Below are 21313 nucleotides of genomic sequence, written 5' to 3'. Positions count from 1 at the left end.
ATGCTAATTTTCGGAAAAAATGTTAAAGGTTCTTCAGGGATAGTCTGATTTAAGACACCTGTTATAAATGATTTATTTTCTCTCTGAAAATGATTGTTCTCTTTAGGTCAGCAATAACAATCTTCCCTCAAAGGACCGATACGAAACACGACTACAGAGTTTGGAATCCACAGTTGATCAGTTATGCGGGGTACAGGCAACCTGATGGCTCAGTTATAGGTAAAAAGTGATTTTATAGGGTTTTATATAAAGGGAGACTAGTGGAAAAATAATGTATTCCTATTGGTTCGGTAGACGATGACAGATTTTCGGTTGCGATTGTACTCAGGATGCATTTTAAAGGGGCTTAATAGTGCGACAATCGTAATTACGAATAGCAAATTTTTAAACTATAAAGACGTGTTCTTCATTAGAACAATTAAATTTCATTCAAAATACTGACGGTATTTTTCGGTCATTTTTCAACATTTTCTTAACAGTTTTTCTTCCACTTCTGTCGTTTTTTTCTCTAATAATTTCACTTTCCTTTTCCAGAGCATCGAGTCTCCTCCTTACTTAGCAGTGATCAGGTGTTGTCTACTTACCATTACTTCCTCTTCAATGATTACCATTGTGCTTCATACTTGATTATTCCTTTTAGGTGATCCATTAAATGCGGACTTCACCGAAGTGTGCCAGAAACTAGGCTGGAAAGGAAAAGGAACCAGATGGGACATGTTGCCTCTTGTTCTATCCGCAAACGGCCATGACCCGGACTACTTCGACATTCCCAAGGAATACGTGTTAGAAATTCCACTGACCCACCCAAAGTAAGTTGAAAATCCCGATAACACGAAAACACACATCCACAAAAATGATCTCTGTTGCACATATTTTCAGATTTCCTTTAAATCCAGCCTTTATTTCCCATGGGATATTTCGGTCAGCCTGTAAAGCATCGCATTTCTGGTTTTATCATGACGTTTCAATCACGAAGTCTTACATTGTGTATCAAATAGTTTCCGAATTTGGCTAACAGCCCTGAAAGTTGTGATTGATAGCTATTGAGGTTAGAGTATGTCCTGGAAAATTTCGTCTCTAATTGAATAACCTCAGTGCTCAAAGATGTTGATAACCGAAGGAAAGCTTGTTAATTTCTAATTTCTCTGTCTTTTGCCTTTGATTACTCATTTGAAATGCGTTACATCTTTGAGTGTCTCTACCAAGTGTAAATAACTGAGTTTCCTTTGGTCGGTGCAGACCTTAGGGTGAAAGTTAATTATTTTTAACGTAGTTTTCTCGTGTTAGGACAAAGAACTTTGTTTGTTCTTCAAAAGGAATGACACCGTTATTTGAAAAAAATATGTACACAAAAATGTTAACATAAACATCATATAAAAAGCTTGGGGACACTGTACAGCTTACATCAAAGTTAGTATAATTTCGGGTCTAAAAGCATAGCAAACCCCAAATTTCATGTTATGAGAAAGGAAAATTAAGGGCTACTGCAACCCTTCTGGGAACTCAATATTTTAGAACAGTTTCTTTGCATATTCAAGTTTAAAATAATTGGTTTGAAGCTGACTTAAATAGCCTCGACAAAACCGAAAGTTTAATAGATACGAAGTTTTAAACGGAACTTGTCAGGCTTGTCCAAATTAAAACCATATTTTAAGAATTCAGCTACATAAGGGTATAGATGCTATAGTTCAGGTTTAATCCAATTTATCAAAAAATAAGGCAACTAAAAATGTATTTTTTAATCATTTACGTAAGTTCAAGTTGTAAGAAGAATTCATTCAGGTCAGCTCGGACTACGCAAAATAATCGAAACGTTATGAAATAAATGTGTTCGGGGTAGTTGACAATATTGGGGGTTGAGGGAAGAATGGAGACCCCTGACGAAGTCGTCCGTGAATTCCACGAAGATGCATACGGGGTTTCTATCTCTCTATTACATTAAAGAATATAAGTTTACTCAATTTATTATGATATAATATTTTAACGATAGTTATCGACATTGCTTTGTGATGCAAGGCCTAATGCTGTAGTACATTTACAAGCCTTTACGTAACATGTGGACAATTATTAAAAACACATTTCAGTTTGAGTTGGTTCGAGAACCTCGGATTGAGGTGGTACGCCTTGCCTGCAGTCTCAAACATGATATTCGACTGTGGGGGACTACAGTTTACAGCCGCCCCATTTAACGGATGGTACATGAGCACTGAGATTGGATGCAGGAACCTTTGTGACACCCATAGGCTTAATGTTTTAGAGGTAAGGTTTCAGAGAAATTGAACGTTGATTAGATATTAAAGTTCTTGCCGAAAAATCACCGTAAAAAATTCAGTAAGGCACAGAAGTATCAATAAATAAGTGGGTAAATTTGGCTTTAAACCTACCTAGTAGAAGTGTGAGAAGAGTAATAGTGGTCATTTAGGGAAGCTTTAAAATCTCGTCTTAATGTCTTGATAATAAAAATTAAGTTATTAGCGTTACTTATATAGCTATTAGTAAATTTCGGAATATTATTAATATAATCTATCACATAACCGAGGATGATATGATTCACACTTCGTTGTTAGTTTATCGTCTTTGAAAATAGTGAACTTATTTTATTTTCATTCAGTTTTTAATCTCTGCAACTGCCTCTTGACTGAATAACTTCCACTTTAAAATTCCCCAAATAAGTTGTCACATAAAATTGGATAAAGTAATTGAATATAAATTCTCACAGTGCATGTTGAAATTCGATTGCGGAAAAAGGTAAAACGTTTTATTCATAATTCAAAAGCATTACCCAGTGGGAACTGATAATGCATCAGTTGGGTGTATCAGTGTATCTCAAACCAGCACTAAGCAAATGTAGACCAGTCGCGGATTATGTGGACAAATATATAATGTATTTTAAATTAAAATAATATTTAGTTGGCATTTTTTTAATGGAATACCCTGATTATTATTGCTATATTAAATGGGTCTTTTTACATATAAAAATTTTATGGCATTACCCATAATTGATTGCTTTAAATTTAATATCTGGTTCATAAGAACAATATCTTAGACTAGACATATAAAAATCTATAGCATTTATGGTAAAGCACACTTATTATGGACCATACATCATTCAATTTCAAGAAATCCGTTAGAAATAATGTATTAAGGCCTAATCTGAGTTCAAGAAAATTTTCGACTTTCTCCCCGAATAGATAATATTTCATTTTCCTACACCTCACAGGTTAAACTGTTTCTGGCTGAACTCTAAAGACTTGAGATTAAAATATTATTGTTGAGATTATAAGTTTCTCCCTTTCTCTTTCATTAGCTCCATTGCATAACACATTACTGGCATGCTTAATGAACTCATAAAACTCACCTTTCTGGAGCTTTGCGCCCGCTTGAAAAGGTTCAACTTTTGATAAAAGTCGGGAGTTCACGTATTATTTAAATAGTTAGAATTCAAGCAAGAGGACGTAATCAGTTTAGCAAAATCCTGTCTGTGTGAAGCATCCCTAAGAGAATGCCGATTTTTGCTGGAGGATTTATGTCCTTATTTGCGGGTCGTGAAATCTTCTTTTATTATTCATGGCAGCCGTAAAAATGCATGAAATGGCAGTGTTTTCCCTAATTTGTGTTTAATAGCCGGGAGACATGATATTAACTACGAGAGAAGATAAAGCTGTTACACGTAAAATATCTGCGAATTCAAATTGCAAATCGTATTTCTATTTTTAGCTTTCATGAAGCGAACTCCATGGATTAGATCCATTATCAATTTGTGAGCGAAAGTTCTTGATTTACGACTTCCAGATTTCTCCGAAGTGGGCATTTCTGTATTTGAAACGTTTTGCTAAGAATATCTCTCGTTTGAAAAATGTCCGATTTGTCTCGATGTTGTTGCATGTGTTCCCTACATACACTGAGACTTCGATTTAGCATTCTAATTTATTCAAAGTTCTTAGGTCTTTCCACGTCTTGAAACTTCCACCATTCAAAATTGAAATATGACTTTTAATTTTTTAATAAGGAACTTCCAGGTACGTACATTTGGAAAAAGTTATGGAAAGAAATTTAAAATTGTTATTATAGAAATGATGAGCAACATACACCAATTTATTTATTGACAGAATCGTACTATCATGACAATAAATTAATGGAAAAAATAAGTTACTGATAGTAATAGAAAATCAGAGAAGTTCACATTGTTATTTAAGGTAGAAAAAAATGTAAAAACGTTTGGGATTTCTTTCAGTAAGCTATAATAACGCGGTGAAAAAGAAATAAAAATTTGGGAATTCAATTTAGAAAAAAAGGGAAAAAGTCAAATTAATTTTAGGATGTGTTTTCAGCATTTCATTATTATCGAATTCGTGCAACAATCTCCTCAGCTAACGACTTCGGTTTCTATTGCCGTTCATGAGATATCCATGCCAGACCTTATTTTGGATCTTCTGTGGATGTTATTATATGTTCGATGATCCTAATAAGAGAACCAATGAATTGATGTCTTTTTTGAAGAAACCCTTCAAAAATTTGTCTAATTAAACAAAATTATCTACTTTCTTTCATAATTTGAACCATATCGGACATATTAAGAAGAAAATTATTATAAGTGACAATATTTTCTAATAGTAGTAATGAACGAGAAAGTCCTGTTACGGGACCCTTTTCGCTTCTTAAACCATTCCTTTTCACTCTACGAGGGCTTCCTCCTCATGGTGGCTTATTCTCTGTGTAAAGGACGTTATCCTACCTCCCTCAAAGGGCGTAAGTTTCTCCTGGAAGGCAAAAGCGACTTCACAAAACCTGTGCCTAAGACTTCTTTGTCTGTGGCACTTCCTGACGGACATCCCTGCATTCTTCCTGTGGGAAGTCTTGGGAAGACTCAGTAAGGTCGGGTTGGATGAAGGCTTCCATCTTGATACAGATTGAAAGCTAAGGAAACTCCAGCAGATTGTTGTGGGTGTTTAAACAAGAATTTAAAACTTGTTCTGTTGATCTTTTTAAGTTGGATAATAATTAAAGAAAAAGGAATTTTGAAAATTACTTTAAAAGCTCTCATTTTTATAAAATTTATGACAACATCGCTGATTATTTATGTTTCGTGGAAGCTGTCTGATCCTCAAAATGAAGTTTTTAACATAAATTAAAAAAAATTTCATGCCTGATTTGATTATAAAAGTTTTCTGCGGAGGTGTTATCCATCCCAATGTCGTTCTTTTGGGTAGCCCCAGAATTAAACAACATAATTGCCGAAGGATACTAAAAATAGTGTCCAATGTACTCTTCCAGATTTTCATGCAACTGGATTTAATATTATAGAAATTTTATGATTTTCATAATTTTTTAACAATTCTGCAGTTAAAGCTTTTTCAAGAATACCCATATTAATTTTTTTAAGATTCATTATAAACAGTAAACAATTTACTTAATTTTTCAGACAGTGGCCCTAAACATGGGCCTGGACGTTCGGACTCCAGTGACTCTTTGGAAGGACAAAGCAATGGTCGAATGCAATCTGGCAGTGCTGCACAGTTTTCAAGAAAAGGGCGTTACCATTGTCGACCATCACACCGCTTCCGAATCCTTTATGAAACATCTGGAAAACGAAGTGAGACTCAGAAATGGGTGCCCTGCAGATTGGGTCTGGATAGTTCCTCCACTTTCTGGCTCTGCCACTCCAGTTTTCCATCAGGAAATGGCGCTTTATTATCTGAAGCCCGCATATGAGTATCAGGTGAGTGTTCCAGGATTTTATTTTTATTATAACGCACCACATTTAAACAAAACTTATGGCGATTCATTTGAGAATTTTGTTTTAATCAAAAATCGGGTACGTTAGAATGGAATATGATCTAAGACCCGGTGAATGAAATACAGGGTGTTCCACCGGGAACCACCATTAGACGTTTTGCGAAAACTATCAATAGTAAATAAAATGTAATAAAATAATAACGTATAGGGTGGTGTAATTTAGGTAAGCAAACATCGACTTCCGGTATAACCGAAAGTGTAACGTCATTGAAAATATTTCAAGTTACCCTAAGATTCTTACCACATCGCTAAATTTTCGTAACTTTGCTATTCATGTTTTCCCAAAACGTCTAATGGCGGTTCCTAGTGGGACACCCTGTATATTTTAATTTACTGACTGAGAGTAAATTGGTTGGAAAGATAAGCGAATCGAGGGCCGACAAAAAAATCGTTTTTCTTTTTAATTAACATGTGTTGTTAAAAAATCTGCTTTATGCGTATTGCATGTGTCAAGGGAACTTCCCCCAAATAGAAAAAAAGAACATGGGGATCTTTGCAATACGTTATTTCCTCATTGTGAGATTTAGCTTTTTATCAAATTACCAATGGAAAATAATAGCAAAGTCTGTAATCGGGGCGCATAAAATATTTTAATATCCACATGTAAAATAGAAAGCAATTTCCGCGTCATGCCTCATATATGCCCCCTGGGGGTGAAACCTCAAGCAGATGAAATTTTGCTTCAAGTAATTTGTCTTATCTAACCCTGAGAAAAATGGTGTTTCGAAATTACTAGTTTTTATAGCAATTACTCACGAAACTTATCATACATATTTATTTCCAATTTGTGCCTTGTGGAGAACGGATTCAAAGCTCCAAAATTGTTGCTATGCGAGTATTATCAGGAATTGAAGTTCCTATTCAAGCAAATAATTATAACATGAGAAAAAATATCCTATCAAACAGTCAATAATTGCAACAATTAAAAGCAATAAATCCGTTAAAACGACTAACTGGTGGTTTGCTGGCTATTACGATTCATAAACGCATAAATCAATCAACCATAGGGGCTTTAAGCTAATTTTAAATTTATGGGACGAGGTTTCTCATATGCCAGAGATTAGCTCGGTGCAATACATTTAAGCCTCGACGTGTTTTCAAATATACAGAAAGTTATGGGATGACTTTAGTTATTCAAAGTGGCGGTTTAACCAATTTAGGGCCTTTTTGCACCTGGAGGCCCTGTTTAGAGTTTCAAAATGTGAGAAGTTTTATGTGACATTTCTTGATGAAAAATGAGGTAGCCGCCTAAAATTTGAATAACCATAATATAAGAAAAGCAGTGATTCAATAGTATCCTTGACAAAGTTAGGAGCCGAAAAAGACGGATGTGGATTTTGAATAGGAACATAAATTTTATCATTTCTATTCGTATGCAAGAAGGCCCACTTTCCCGCCTTAGTGCGGGAAAGAGGGTCAAGTGTCAGTTTTTCGTTTTAATGAGGGACATTTTATTACCTAATTATTGACAAATTGTTTACATCAAATAACATGAAAAAAAAGCTTTCTCGATTTAGGCTTTTTGACTATGTATTTATTATTAGCTCATCGCATCAGCTTAGACGCTCAGCTACTTCACCTCTGTCGATGACCTCAGTGATGATAGTACTTACATTTACGTTTATAGCTTTTTCCACCGAGACAAAACTAATAGCTCCCTAGTAAGAATATACCATTTTTATCTTCCTAGTTGCTGCAGGTAATGTTATTAGTTTTGTGTTGTTTTATGATATGTTAGTAGTTTTTGCCACGGCGGATAATGTTATTTCTTTTTGGGCAGTTTTGTTTAAACTGCGAGTCGAAGCGTTCCTCTTCAACTTTACTGCAAAATTCAAATCAATTTAACGAACTTGAATTTATGATCTTCCCATATTTTTGGAAACCAGTGCGGTATTTCGTTTCTCTGAATTTCCACAAAATTTCTAAATTTAATAAGCTAACATGGCATTTTATGCCGAGACGAGCCCGATTTTATTAATATATTGTACCGTTCTCGGCATGACCCTGAAATTAGGATATATGATGTTTCATTTAAATCCGGAAGTAGAATGAAAATTCATTGAGCTATCATTTGAATAATTCAATTATAGTTGGTCACAGCTGTCCCATATAGAATATTTACGTCAAAATCCATTTATAAAAATGATTAATTTGAGTAACTCTAGTAAATATATCGCTTTGAGTATATTAGAGTCATTTGAACCTCGAGAGTACAACAATATTCAAAGCTGAAGTTAAGCTCTAGAACCTGGTGATAATTTTCTTTATTTTATGGATATGATTAAGAAATAAATTTGGCGGTAATCCGAAGCAAAAATTCTGGAATGAACTTTTAAATTGAAATTGGAAAAATAAACCACGTAGAGCTCATAATATAAAATTCGCAATCCCGGCTGGGTTTTGAGGCATAAAACTGAAATTCACCATTTGCTCAATTGAGGTAAGTGCCGACTCATTTTCTTCGAAAGTCGTCAATTTATATAGAGAATTCCTCGATTTATGCGATTTCTGCCTTGTTTGCATACGATATGTGCCAGTTCTAAGGCGTGCAATAAAAAGCTGATTGGGAAGTTAAATAACCTGTATGAATGTCACTTGTTAGATATGAATCTGAGTGGAATAGAATTTTCTGAAAAAGCATTTGACTGGAAAAAAAGGGGAAATAAAATTTGAAGGCCATTGGACTGGAAACCAAACGAGTTTGGGATACAAAAGAGGGAATTTGCAACATTAGTTTTCCACACAGATTAGGATGTAGTTATAAGGACCATGAAATTTCCCCTGGTTTGAATGGAAATATAAAAAAAACTGTCTGCGATTTACTCAATTTTCCGCGATTGCACCCGATATGCCACGTTGTTCCTGTTTTGTTGACATATATTTAAAGAGAGAGAGGCATTGACGTAGAAAACAACGGAATTTGCAAATACAGTCTCTGATTTCGGAGAAGATTTACGTTTTATTGACATTATTCGAGTGTTCCCTTTCTAAATCAGCTTCCCTGAAACCAAATCCGGGTATATATCGTTTTTTTTATCAACGATACAAGTGACTTGCAGTAAAAAATATTCGAATGCGTTTTGCTTGCTTATTCCAATATTTATTGGTTATGCAATACAATCTTTCAAATCCGGTTTTCACGATTTTGATTTAATATTCGCAACTCAAATCGCTGCCTTCAACTGATAAGCACTGAAAAAGACTGAATTATAGTATATGTTTGTATAGGAGTTTTAATCTTAGAAATGTTCTCCAAACGTGATGATATGAAAAGAAGTTAAGAATAATATATGATATCTGAATAAGTTAAAGAGAAGCTAAGAAAAAATCGTCATTCAACGTGAAGGTGTTTTTTTTAAATTCTAACCTAAACTGATGTTAAACTAACATAGACCAGTTAATAATAAATACACGAGTGAGTAATACCTTTCATCATGTGTTTGTCATGTATGTATGTCACCATACTGAGTCTTGCTGAAGGTGATTGAACTATCTTCGACAAAAAAAGCTTCCAAAGGAGCTTGACCATAACTTTTGGCCATTAAATAGTTCTACAAAGCTACTGAGTCGCTGTCTTTCTTGTTATATGGCTTTTCAAACAAAAGTCTATCTCAGCTTTCTATTTAAACACAGTGCATATAACTATATTTCAGAGTTACGAATTTTTTCAAATTAAAGTGTTCTCTAAAAATCAATGTTATTATTTTATTGTGAGTCTTAAAATTCTAAAATATGGTTCTAAATCTTCCAAATGTGTATCATATTAGAAATATGTGTAATTTTTTTCTGTAAATTGTATGAAAATTTTGAGAACAATTCGACTTGATTTAACGTCATAAATTTGCTATGAAATTTGGAAAGCATCAAACTTGAATTATCGTCTGCCATATCTGCAAAAACAATCAGAAGGAGTAAGCTTGGATTTAATTTTGATTTGAAACACAAAAAGTTCAAGCGTTGCAGTTGAGTCTAAAATAAAATGTTTCAGAAGGATTATCAGAATATAGTTTTGAGTTAACTACTTCATGTATTTGAAATTACTGCTCACTCAATAGCCTATAAATTGATGTTCGGCTATATTTCTCAAGGAAGATCAAACCTACGTCCCTGTATCATGGGAATACGGCAGCCGAATTTAATAAGATAAATTGAATTTAAAATTCATTGATTGTAAAATCGGTGACATAGAATGATGGTTAATAAAACATTTCTATTCTCTGTTGTGCAAGAGTGGAAAAAATCGAATAAAAAACGGTTTAATTTCCTGTTAATTATGGCGACGTCGCGGGTATATTAGTTTCAAGACTCTCATTTTAATAACATTTAATAGTTGCGTTTTTTTTTGTTTTTTGCTCTAGGAAAACAATTACGGGGCATTTACAGAAAGTTCGCGCTTTCTTATTAATTTCCCCGTATCATGAGGATACGGCGGCCGATTTTAATAACACGTAGATATTGTTTTCTATTTTCTTCAAGGAGGGTAACAAGAAATTTAATTAAAAATTATTAAATCTTACTTTAAGTATAGTAATTCTTATTTTAATTAATTAAACTAGCGTGCAATACAGGGGCTTTACGCAGGGCCGACAGAGGCACCATGTGACAAAAAAATTTATCATATGTGCGGTCAAAAATGTTATCGCACAAAAATCAAAATAACATGCGACAGTATTAAAATTTTTGTGAATAACTGACATTTACATGCGTGCGGTAATGTTTTACTACATGTTTGGATGTAAAGATCTTACCGTGCGTTAACGTTAAACCACAAGTTAAAAAAAATTCTTCCAATGAAATTTTTCCAAATCACTGATTACGAACCAGAATTTTCCCAAACTGAACTATTTTATGGGCAATATCTATCAAGCCTTAAAACCAATTTTGATTTAAAACTATAAACCTTTTCATTTCGTTGAAACTCCCCTCAAACAAATAACACTCAATAAACATTGAAACTCAATTCCCGGAATTTCAAAGCCAAATTGAGGTCTACATTGAGTATCTTGCTTGTATATTTGAAAGTGCAATGAATTATAATTGCTGGGTCATTAAAATTGAATTGTGCCACTGGAAATTAACCGATCACTACAACTCAAAATGTTTATTGGATTTATTTGAAGTTTACAATTTTTAATGCGAACGTTAATCCATAATGTGTTTTACCTTATAAACGAGGTATTTTATATAGAAGTTCCAGAACAGCTTTGCAATTTATCCGAATGTAGCGATTTGTTTTTAGGATCCGGCCTGGAAGTGCCACATCTGGAAGAAGGGGCGCGATTCGGGAAAAAGCAAGAAACCGAGGAAGAAATTTAATTTCAAACAAATTGCCAGGTATTATATTACAAAAATCCCCAGCCTTCGATTAGGATTAATATTTTATTGTTTTGAGTGGTAGGCAAAGAGGTGGATCGCATTACTTCTCAGTTTAAAATGAAGGTTGAAAAATTAAAAATCAGCAGAATTCATTTTAGAAATACGCAAACAACTCTTTCCGTTCTTTGATAGACCTTTGATAATGAAGAGACATTGTTTAAACGCAGCTTTTAGACCGAACTGTGCATGTACTGATCCTATTAGTGCCAGCATAATATGCAAGAAATTCTCTTTTGTTATTCCTTTTTCCCGAAATGTTAATGCACATTCATAAGGAATCGTTTGAGTTTGGAATTTCCACCGTTTACGTAAAAGTAGGTACATTGCACATGAAGTAAGAAATAAAATTAGAAAATGGAAATACGTAAGCGAATCCACCTTGCAGGTATTCCATTGGTTGGACCCTTTGCAGGTCGATTGTCTGTACTTCGGTAAGGCCAAGGTGGTACCACTTATCAACGAGCTGGAAATATAGATGTTAAATGAATGTATCATACCAAAAAAACCCTAAGAGCAATTTGTAGCCGATAAATCAAAAATTGTGAGATTAATTCCCAATTTATTTTTATTTATTTAATAATTATTTCTATATTTTTTCCTTGAAGCTTCGTTACAAACATAAAATTTTTAGGTCTTTTCAATAAAACCTTTTTATCTTTTTAAATGGAATTGTGTTATATCTTCTATTTTCTACCACGGAAATGTGGACTTAAACTCGTTTTAGGGCCGTCAAGTTCACATCAAAACTCTTCGGCAGAGCTTTATCCAGACGAATCAAAGCGACTGTGCTTTATGCCACAGAAACGGGTAAATCCGAGAGTTATGCCAAGAAATTGGGTGAAATTTTTGGTCACGCCTTCAATGCTCAAGTGTATTGCATGACCGATTACGATATTTCGAACATAGAGCATGAGGCTTTGCTCCTGGTGGTCACCTCCACATTCGGAAACGGGGATCCTCCGGAAAATGGAGAGGTAAGATTGATTTTGTGTAGTTTAAAAGAAATCGCTTTTACACTCCTAATAAATTCAGCCCTGCTAAAAGTGAATTGAATTTAAAATATTGCGATTCATCTACCTGCAGCTGCAGAGACACGTGAATTCGATTTTAATGGTACGAGCAGTTTGAATGCGACCTCAAAACTATCGAATTTCCCATTTCTTGCACTTTGTTCCAACGAACGATCAAATGCAATTTTCAATTTATTCGTTAACTAATTCCTGCACATACACAGCAACAGGATTTCTAACGAAATAAACAACCTGACATGAAAGCACTGAACATAAATATAACGTATACATGAAGCCAATTTGTAATTGCATTTTAGCTGGCGGAAGAGGAGAAGTACAAAATAAATCTAAGGCCAGCTTAGACTTAGGATGGAGGATCGTTAAATATTCCCCTTCGTTGGAAATTTTACTGCAAGTGCCTCATTTGCAAGAAAGTTTTAATAAGTACCTTAAAATGAGTAGTACTTGTTACGTGTGATCCGGGATTATTGCAAGCGGCTTCAGCCGCGTTTTCTCCAGCTAATAATCGCTTCTAATGAGTAGTCAGGTGTGGAAATTAAGATGTTAAGCCCAGCCGAGGGGTTGGAAATAATTATACCCGCCAGGAGTAGTTTAACGTAGTTATTTATGAAACTATTAGTTTCTTAGGTGGAGGTCTGCGATTGACACATTGAAGCATTTCAATTTATATTTTTATAGAGAACAAAGTCGACTGAGTTTTGAATGGTTTAGAGTAATTTGTCTCCGAATTTAAAAAATTTAAATGTTTCGCATAACCGTTGGAGGACATGATTGGTCAGAGTCAAACAAACAAAAAGTCGCCAACAACATGATTAAACATAAATTAATTGAATCTTTATAATCCATAAACAGAGGTCTTTTGATAAAAAATATTTTCATTTTCATAGTCCCTATACGCAATTTTTCAAAAATTATCATAACGGGAAATGTGTATTCTATATTAAATTTCAAATTTCCCGCGAATATTATGTCCAGTGAGTGAGATAAAAAATATAGGTTATGTCTTTGTGTTATCATCAAAGGTTAATAAAAAACTGATTTACTTACTGTGGAGTCGTCACAGCAGATCACATGACAATTATCCTCAGGTTTTCCACTGATTTTTCACTGAATTAACTCATAAATACGTTAAAAATTGCTTAGAAACTGGCAAAAAGAGAAAATTCATTTGACATGGGGTTTTTACATTTATGTTCTTGACGACTTTAGATTTGTTTAATTTTGACCTTGACTCTGACCAATCGTGACCTCGAACGGTTACGCGGGTCATTCAAATCGTTGAATTTTGGATGCCTTTTGAGCCAAAACGGTTCTGATTAGAAAATTTGAAAAAAATGCAGAATGTCGGCCGGTCTTGAGTACTATGATCTCAACGTAGAAGTTTTTCAATTAGATAATCCTCGCAGGCGAAAATAAATAAAAACCGATTTCCCATACTAATCTCCTATGTCCAGCGATCCAGGGTTCGTCTGGACATCCGGTATTTGATTTCAATGTAGACTATCATGCAGATTTAACTAGAATCTAATCTTCTCCATGGAATGAAGGTCGTAGTCAGAACCTCAATATGAATTCCTTGCTTTAAAGTTTTACTCGTAGCAGGAATAATGGTTCACGAGTAAAGTTTCATCTCCTAGAAGGATCAGCTTGTGAGGAGGAACGGTCAGCTGACAGTGCTGTAAAACTTCAAGTCTCACTATAGTGTGAGTGGATTTAGTGTTCACAATCGTTTGGGGGTCTAGTTGCGCACCTTGCCATGCACTCCTGGGCTGAAACAATCGTGATGCAGCCGAGGTACTTTAATCGTGTGTGGTACGCTTTTATAACAGTTTTGTACCAAAAGGTTTGGATAGGGATAACGAGCATCTTTCAGTGGGTTCCAGAGAATCCATAGCCGTTTTACCTCTCTGTTGGAACAGGCCAAAAGTGTATCCCCTTAAAGATGGATAACCTAAATTTTTTTGATCCTCGTAACTTTACTTATTTAAGTGCGAGTATTTTGTTCTTAAGTGTCTATTTTATCCACATCTCCAGTTCTCGACCTCTCTTATCTCTGATGTTCCTATATTACCTCTCAGCTTTCCGATTTCATTTCTTACAGCTTCAGAATCTCTCCTTGAGGGGCTGCTATCTACCGATTCCTCTTCGCAAGCTCTCGACCTTGCTGTATACAAAAAGCTTCGATACTTACGTCGATTAATTAGTAAAATAGCCAGAACAGCTTCATTTATTGTCCCAGTCTGTGTTAAGTCAATAAGCAATTATTAACACCTCTAGAAGAGATATGTAATTATAATAATCTTGTCTATTTGTATAGGACTTCGCCAATAATCTCTACACCCTAAAGATAAGCGAGAATGGAATAATGAATGGTGGTGACCCGGAAAGATTCAGGTAACACTTCTTACTAGCTTATTTAAGAGTGCTGTTTGGGTGAAGGGATAATCGATTGTTCTACTTACTTAACACTTTCATTATGCCATCAATGATGCATTGAAGTAACTTACAGCAATACTCAATGGCGGAAATATGTTAGTTCCACCTATTGGAAGCTATTAATTTACTAATAATATATACTACCTCTGGTTGGTGATGGGATTGGATATACTACATCTATGCTGCTAACACAGGGTGTTTTCATACTCCTCGGATCATTCAAGTTCTCTCTTCAAATATATCTGTTCGGGGTACCATTAAATCCTGACAACCTTCCTGTGTTGTCACTTTCCTCTTAATTCGATGTCATTCAGTCAAGTTTGCATCAACTTAAATATACATTTTGACGGTATTTAGATTTTTCGCTCACTCCTTGTGTTTGCTAAACCAGTTGCTAAACTTTTCATGGTTAATTAAAAATTTTAAAAGCTTATAAAATTGTTCAAGCAGCATGGCAACATCGAAATCCTTTATCAAAGCTAACAGTCAAAGTGAGCTTGGTTCCGTCAATCGACGGCTCGATCGCCTCAATTCACTTCGAGGAGGTTCCTCCTCTGTTAGTGAACCTCTTCTGGAAGACACCTTCGGACCTCTCAGTAACGTGAGGTACTTGAGCTTTTCGTGAAAGCACGTAACTGTTAGAAGTGCAGAAAATAGTTTGATTTTCTAGATTTGTTTTAGTAGAAGATTGTTCATAGCGTATTTTTCCCTGTGCACGACTAACAGCTTTAAATGTATCAACAGTAGAAAAAAAGCTTCCGTAGTGCAAATTTATGATTTTGTTCTCCATGTAAGTAATATTTTATTTTTCTGCATGGAATTTGCTGATTTATCGAGACCGCAATATTTCACGACACCCGTCACTAGCTAAATTTTCTTTCGTCGTCCCTTTTCCTGTAGATTCGCCGTTTTTGCCCTCGGGTCCAGCGCTTATCCTAATTTCTGCGCTTTCGGAAAATACGTGGACAACCTTCTCGGCGAATTAGGTGGCGAGCGATTGCTCAAACTGGCCACCGGGGACGAGATGTGCGGACAAGAACAGGCCTTCATGAAATGGGCACCGCAAATATTCAAGGTTCGCTTATTTATTCACGAAAAAATGAATAGGAAATAAATATGAAGGTTTTAGTTTGCCTGCGAAACGTTTTGCCTCGATGACGACGAGACCTTCCTGGAAGCAACCATCACGCTGCAAAGTGAGTCTTTGACCCAGCAGAATGTGCGATTCGTGGAGTCGAAGAAGGACGACACTGCCAGTGCCTTATCCAAGTGTCATAATAAAAAGGTGAGTTTTACAACCTTCTATCTGGCTAATTATATTGATCAATGGCTGCTTTCGGCATCAGTTGAGCAACAGTTTTATTGAAATTCGCGTACGCACCCATGCTGGCCAAATACTCTCGTGGGTCAGGACATAACAAAGAAAAGAAATGCGGAAAATGGTAGTATTTGCTAGTAGTGGTTCTTTTCAATTTAATAAGTTCGTTACAATTAACAAATTTGCAAAGAATTGAGAGAGCAGAGCAGACTTCAATTAGATATTGAAAAACCAAATTGGTATAGATATAATAGAGAAATGTCTTTCAGATCTTTCTCTCTAATTTTCAATAAAATGTTTAGAGAAATAAATGAATATGAGGAACCGATAAAATATGCAGTTATAGGACCCTCATTATGCTATACGATATACAGAGTATTCATTTCAAAACGGACTACCCGGAATATCTCTAGACTAAGAGGAAAATTTAAAATAAGAAAAAACGCCTATTTAGATATCTACGGAGAAGTTTAATTTGATATTAGAGAGAATTGTATTAGTCACCTCCTCACCCCCAATTACCCTCACTTTGATATTTTAAATGGCATCCCTCATCGAATGGCACATTATTGCAAGCGGAATTCAATTTGCTATATAATTGTACTAAAAAAACTGAAATCCATTAATGTAGTCAGGAGGTAGAAAGAAAAATGTATATTAATTCAAATAGTTTATGGAGATCAAATAATTCATTTTATTAAGTGCTCAAAACGTGAGCCGTTATTAGCGAGGCAATTGTAAAGTTCGTTTTCAAATTCTTCGCAAACACAAGTTTGTCTAGTAACACTTCTATATACCCACAAAATTCTATTTTTCAATTCTTGTACACTTTCAAGTCGAATTCTAAACGCTTTATTTTTTAAATAACCCCATACGATAAAGTCTAATGGACTGAAATCTGGGGATCGTTCTGGCCACTCTAATGCACGTCTTTTGCTAATCCATTTTTCCAGAAATCGTTCATTGAGCCACTCTCGACTTTATTATTGCTTGCTTTATTATTGCCTCGGTAATAATGACTCACATTTTGAGCACTTAGTAAAGTAAATTATTTGATCTCAATAAGCTATTTGCACTATTACGCATTGTTCCTTCCAACCCCTGACTCCATTAACCGATTTCAGTTTTCTTGCCACAGTTACATAGCAAATTGAATTACGCTTTCAATGATGTGACACTCGATGGGGGTGCCACTTGAAATATCAAAGTGAGGGTAGCGAGGGGCGAGGGGGAGATTGATACAGTTCTCTTTCTAATGTCAAATTAATCTTTCCCCTAGATATCTAAATAAATTTTCTTTAATGCTATAAATTTTCATCTCAATCAAGAGATATTTCAGGTGGTTTGTTTTGAAATGAACACCCTATATGAATTTGTAGCGAAACCTCGCAGGTTATTTAAGATTAAATCTACATATGCTCACGTGTGTGTTTGAAAATATTACTTGTTTAATATATTCGAGTTAACTTTCAGAGTAGCAACCCCCGGATAAACTAATGAAGCAAAGTGGCAGTGGAAAAGAGGGCATTAATTTAAACTAAGCGGAATCAAATTCAATTTCGGGACGCTTAGATTTAATAAACAACTAATTGGACAACGACACACAATTTGCATAATTGCTCCATCCGGACTGGTTTGCTGAAAAATCAATTTCATTACAATGTCACTCTCAATGTGAAACTTTAACCAAAGGTCTCATTACCCCGTGATAGAGAATATTTAAAAGTGGATATCATGCAAATAGCCTTAACGAAGCTCTTTAGAAAGAGATGCATATATAATATCAAATTTCACACATTTTTAGTGATGAACTCTTTTTTAAGGAATTTTCAAGATCTCGTAACGATCATTGTGAATATCTGATCAAAAGTTCTTTTACGCCATTACGTAGTGAATTCTTTGAAGTACAAATTATGAAATGTTGGTTGACTAGAGTCACTCCAAAAGAAGATGAACTGCTTACTTTGTTCAAATTTTTGCACATTAATACTTGCGAATTCCCATTTTTGAGTCATTTCCAATCAGAAGGATCTAGGTACCATTCACTGCTTCATCCCCTGTATATAAAAGACAATTCTCTACTACTTTTTCAAAAATTTTCCTTAATATTGCAGAAAATCTGTTAACAGAAAACTGACATTACGTTTGCGAATTTAAAATCATCTCCTAAGGTTCCTGATGTTCCAGGTCACCTCAACGCCCCTACTGAAACGAACTAACCTCCTTAATGAAAAATCCTCCAAGGTGACTCTGCTGCTCCAGATTAAAAACTCTTTGATCTACAAACCTGGAGACCATTTGGGGGTTTTCCCCATGAACAGGAAGGAATTAGTTGATGTAATTCTTACGAGGGTAAGGGGAGTAGCTGACTCAGATCAGCCAATTGAGTTGCAATTTCTCAAGGAGACTCACACCTCTAACGGTGAGTAATAATTTGAAGTCTCAGTGAACGGTTTTAATTACTTAATGATAAATGAAGGAGTGATCAAGAATTGGAAGCCTCATGAACGATTGCCTTCCTGTTCTTTGAGAGATTTATTCACTCGCTTTCTTGACATCACCACTCCTCCCTCACCAAACCTTCTTCAGCACTTTGCCAGCTTAGCCACAGATGAGGAGGATCAGAAGAGGCTGAATTTGCTAGCCTCCGTAAGTTGGTCAAATAAAATTATTAGTGAGATATATTAACACTTCTATTCAGGACTCCTCAGCGTACGAAGACTGGAGACATTGGAAGTTCCCCAATTTAGCTGAAGTTCTGGACGAATTTCCCTCAGTTAACCCCTACGCCCCTCTGTTGGTGGCGCAGCTGAGTATACTGCAGCCGAGATTCTACTCGATCTCTTCCAGCCCCTTGATGTACGCTAATGAAGTGCATTTGACAGTGGCGGTGGTGGTATACAACACTCAAGGTTGGATTTAATGCCTGGATTTGAGAATTTAAGGCCTTATTAAATAATTCTTTAGGAGGAGAAGGCCCTGAGCATTACGGGGTGTGCTCAAATTATCTTCAAGACATTGAAGTTGGAGAAGATATTTGTTTGTTTATTCGCAGGTAAGTTGATTATTTGTTTGGCAATGGAAATCAAAATTATGGTTTTCAGTGCTCCAAGCTTTTACTTGCCTAATGACCTGTCCAAGCCAATGATTTTGGTGGGACCTGGTACTGGAATTGCGCCTTTCCGGGCTTTCTGGCAGCATAGGTAGTTACCTTTTTGACGAGTAGAAAAATACTTATTAAACTGACTAATTTTAGATATGCCCAACTCAAATCCAAGCATCAAATAGGCAAAATTTGGCTCTTCTTCGGATGTAGAACCAACGAAATGGACTTGTATAGGGAGGAAAAGAACCAAATGCTTGAAGCCAAGGTTTTAGATAGAATATTTTTAGCTTTGTCTAGAGAGCCAGACATCAAAAAGGTATTATTGACCTTATCTTCATATGAAACAACTTTGTTGTCAATCTTTCATGCGATTTTTCAGACTTATGTCCAGGATTTGGCACTAGCAGAAGCAGCAGAAATTTACAAGCTGTTGGTGATACAAGAGGGACATTTTTACGTTTGCGGTGATTGTACGATGGCCGAGCATGTGTACCAGACTTTGAAGAAAATCATCCAGATCTATGGAGGAATGTCTGAAAACGAAGTGCAGTCGTTCTTGCTTTCTTTAAGGGTAAGCACCCTGGTCAATGTACATATGTTCGTTCATAGTAAGTTATTGTGTCCAAAACCTTATAAAATATCGTATTAAGCGTCGTTCCGAATGGAGTTGCAAAATTCAGTCTCATAAGCATCAATTGTTTAAATTTGTCCCCGTTCTGATTACTCTTTTAGAATTAACTCCATCTAGTTGAATTCTAATTACTGTAGACACCCAAATATATATATATATATATTTTTTTGGGAACTTCACGCGATGGAAGAATGGATTATAATGAACATTTAATTTTTATTGAGCCTCAAGAGCATTTTTGATCGAATTATGATATTGCCCCTACAGAACGAACTATAGTTGGAAACTTTTTTAATGCACGTGTATTATTATAAACCAGTATATTTGAGTAGTGAAAAATTCGGTACTCTGGCGGCATTAGGAGTTTCCTTAACATTCATTCATACAGGGTGTCAATTTGAAAATTTCCCACCCCATTTGTCTCGAAAAGGGATAGGTTTTTAAAAAATCATCAGGACACGTCGAAAAATTGTCCCCCCGAGGGAGGAATATTCGAATTTTTGTTATAGGATAATTTAATATTAAAATTTAAATATTAGAATATTTTATGCAGAATTCTTTCATTGTTTATTTTATTTGTAATGGAATGCCGTATCGATAAATTTCGATATTATCTTGCACGGAAAATATTATTTACCTACCTGTGGTCCTAGTTGACGTTAATAAGTGTTCAAATCATTTAAAATTTATTGCGATCATTCGTGGTTTATTGTGAGTAATAATAAAAATTTTATACGCAATTCAACAAAGTACTGAAGTTATTTTTATTTATGAAGACTAAAGAAGACGCACGAGAAGGAGAGCGGAAGTTTCTAATGCTATAAATCTTAATTTTAACGTGAGTCACAGATACGTTTTGGACTTATCCAACAGTTGAGATCTAAGATACAAAAAAAACAATATTATTTTAATTCCTGAAAGTTTGCAAAATATTCAAAATAGGTCGAGTTTTAAATTAATTTCGACTCGAAATAGTGGCGTAAATATTTCAACTCTGAAACATGAAAAAATTCAATATTACATAGTCCCTGAAAAAAAATCAGTATTGATTCCTGAACAAAATTCGACATTAATTTCTGAAAAATATCTCATAATAGTTCGAGTTTCGAATTAATTTCGACTTGAAGTAGAGGCATACACACACAGTCGAGATATGACACAAAAAAAATTTTAATCTTCAAACTAAGTATCTTCCAGAAGTGCCAAAATTGCAAATAATTTCGACTTCCAACTAAAATTCTAATTGCACCGTTCTCATTGACCTCGCAAAACTTAACTGTGAACCACAAGAAACAACAATCAGAACTCAACCCTGAGCACCAAACGCGTAAGCCAGAAGCAAATCAGTAACATCCACTTTCACTCACAAAATATTACTTGAACGCCACTTACCTGCACCCACTAAGTCGTGGGTACACCAATGGTGCACCTCACGTGTCTTTAAAATGAAAGAAAACCCGATTATTCCGATTATCCCGATTATTAGTGCGGCGCACATTACGAATATCTTGTCCATCGTCGCGCTAACATTCGAATGAATCATCTACGAAGTGATATCGGTACTACCTGTCTTTTGTAAAGGTACTGCTGCTGATCGACCTTATAAACGAAACATGCGA

The 21313-nt window shown here is 35.2% G+C and overlaps 1 protein-coding gene across 3 annotated transcripts in view; it reads left to right on the top strand.

The window, feature by feature from the left end:
• Nos (Nitric oxide synthase) overlaps nt 1–21313 on the top strand; it is a 78229-nt gene that overhangs the window by 52679 nt on the left and 4237 nt on the right. For 2 of the 3 annotated variants that reach the window (XM_066392002.1, XM_066392003.1), the window contains 17 exons: nt 107–219; nt 641–809; nt 2085–2259; nt 5423–5719; nt 11036–11130; nt 11897–12146; nt 14521–14597; nt 15090–15245; nt 15540–15714; nt 15769–15924; nt 18145–18379; nt 18437–18606; nt 18659–18869; nt 18925–19012; nt 19062–19160; nt 19214–19379; nt 19443–19634. In XM_066392002.1, coding sequence (XP_066248099.1) covers nt 107–219; nt 641–809; nt 2085–2259; nt 5423–5719; nt 11036–11130; nt 11897–12146; nt 14521–14597; nt 15090–15245; nt 15540–15714; nt 15769–15924; nt 18145–18379; nt 18437–18606; nt 18659–18869; nt 18925–19012; nt 19062–19160; nt 19214–19379; nt 19443–19634 — 2824 coding nt within the window. The remainder of the gene's footprint in view (nt 1–106; nt 220–640; nt 810–2084; nt 2260–5422; nt 5720–11035; nt 11131–11896; nt 12147–14520; nt 14598–15089; nt 15246–15539; nt 15715–15768; nt 15925–18144; nt 18380–18436; nt 18607–18658; nt 18870–18924; nt 19013–19061; nt 19161–19213; nt 19380–19442; nt 19635–21313) is intronic. The other variant, XM_066392004.1, reaches the window with a different exon arrangement.

The sequence above is a fragment of the Euwallacea similis genome, chromosome 7 (genome assembly GCF_039881205.1).
Source record: "Euwallacea similis isolate ESF13 chromosome 7, ESF131.1, whole genome shotgun sequence".
Taxonomy (NCBI): Eukaryota; Metazoa; Arthropoda; class Insecta; order Coleoptera; family Curculionidae; genus Euwallacea; species Euwallacea similis.
This window is presented reverse-complemented; position numbering and strand designations above follow the sequence as displayed.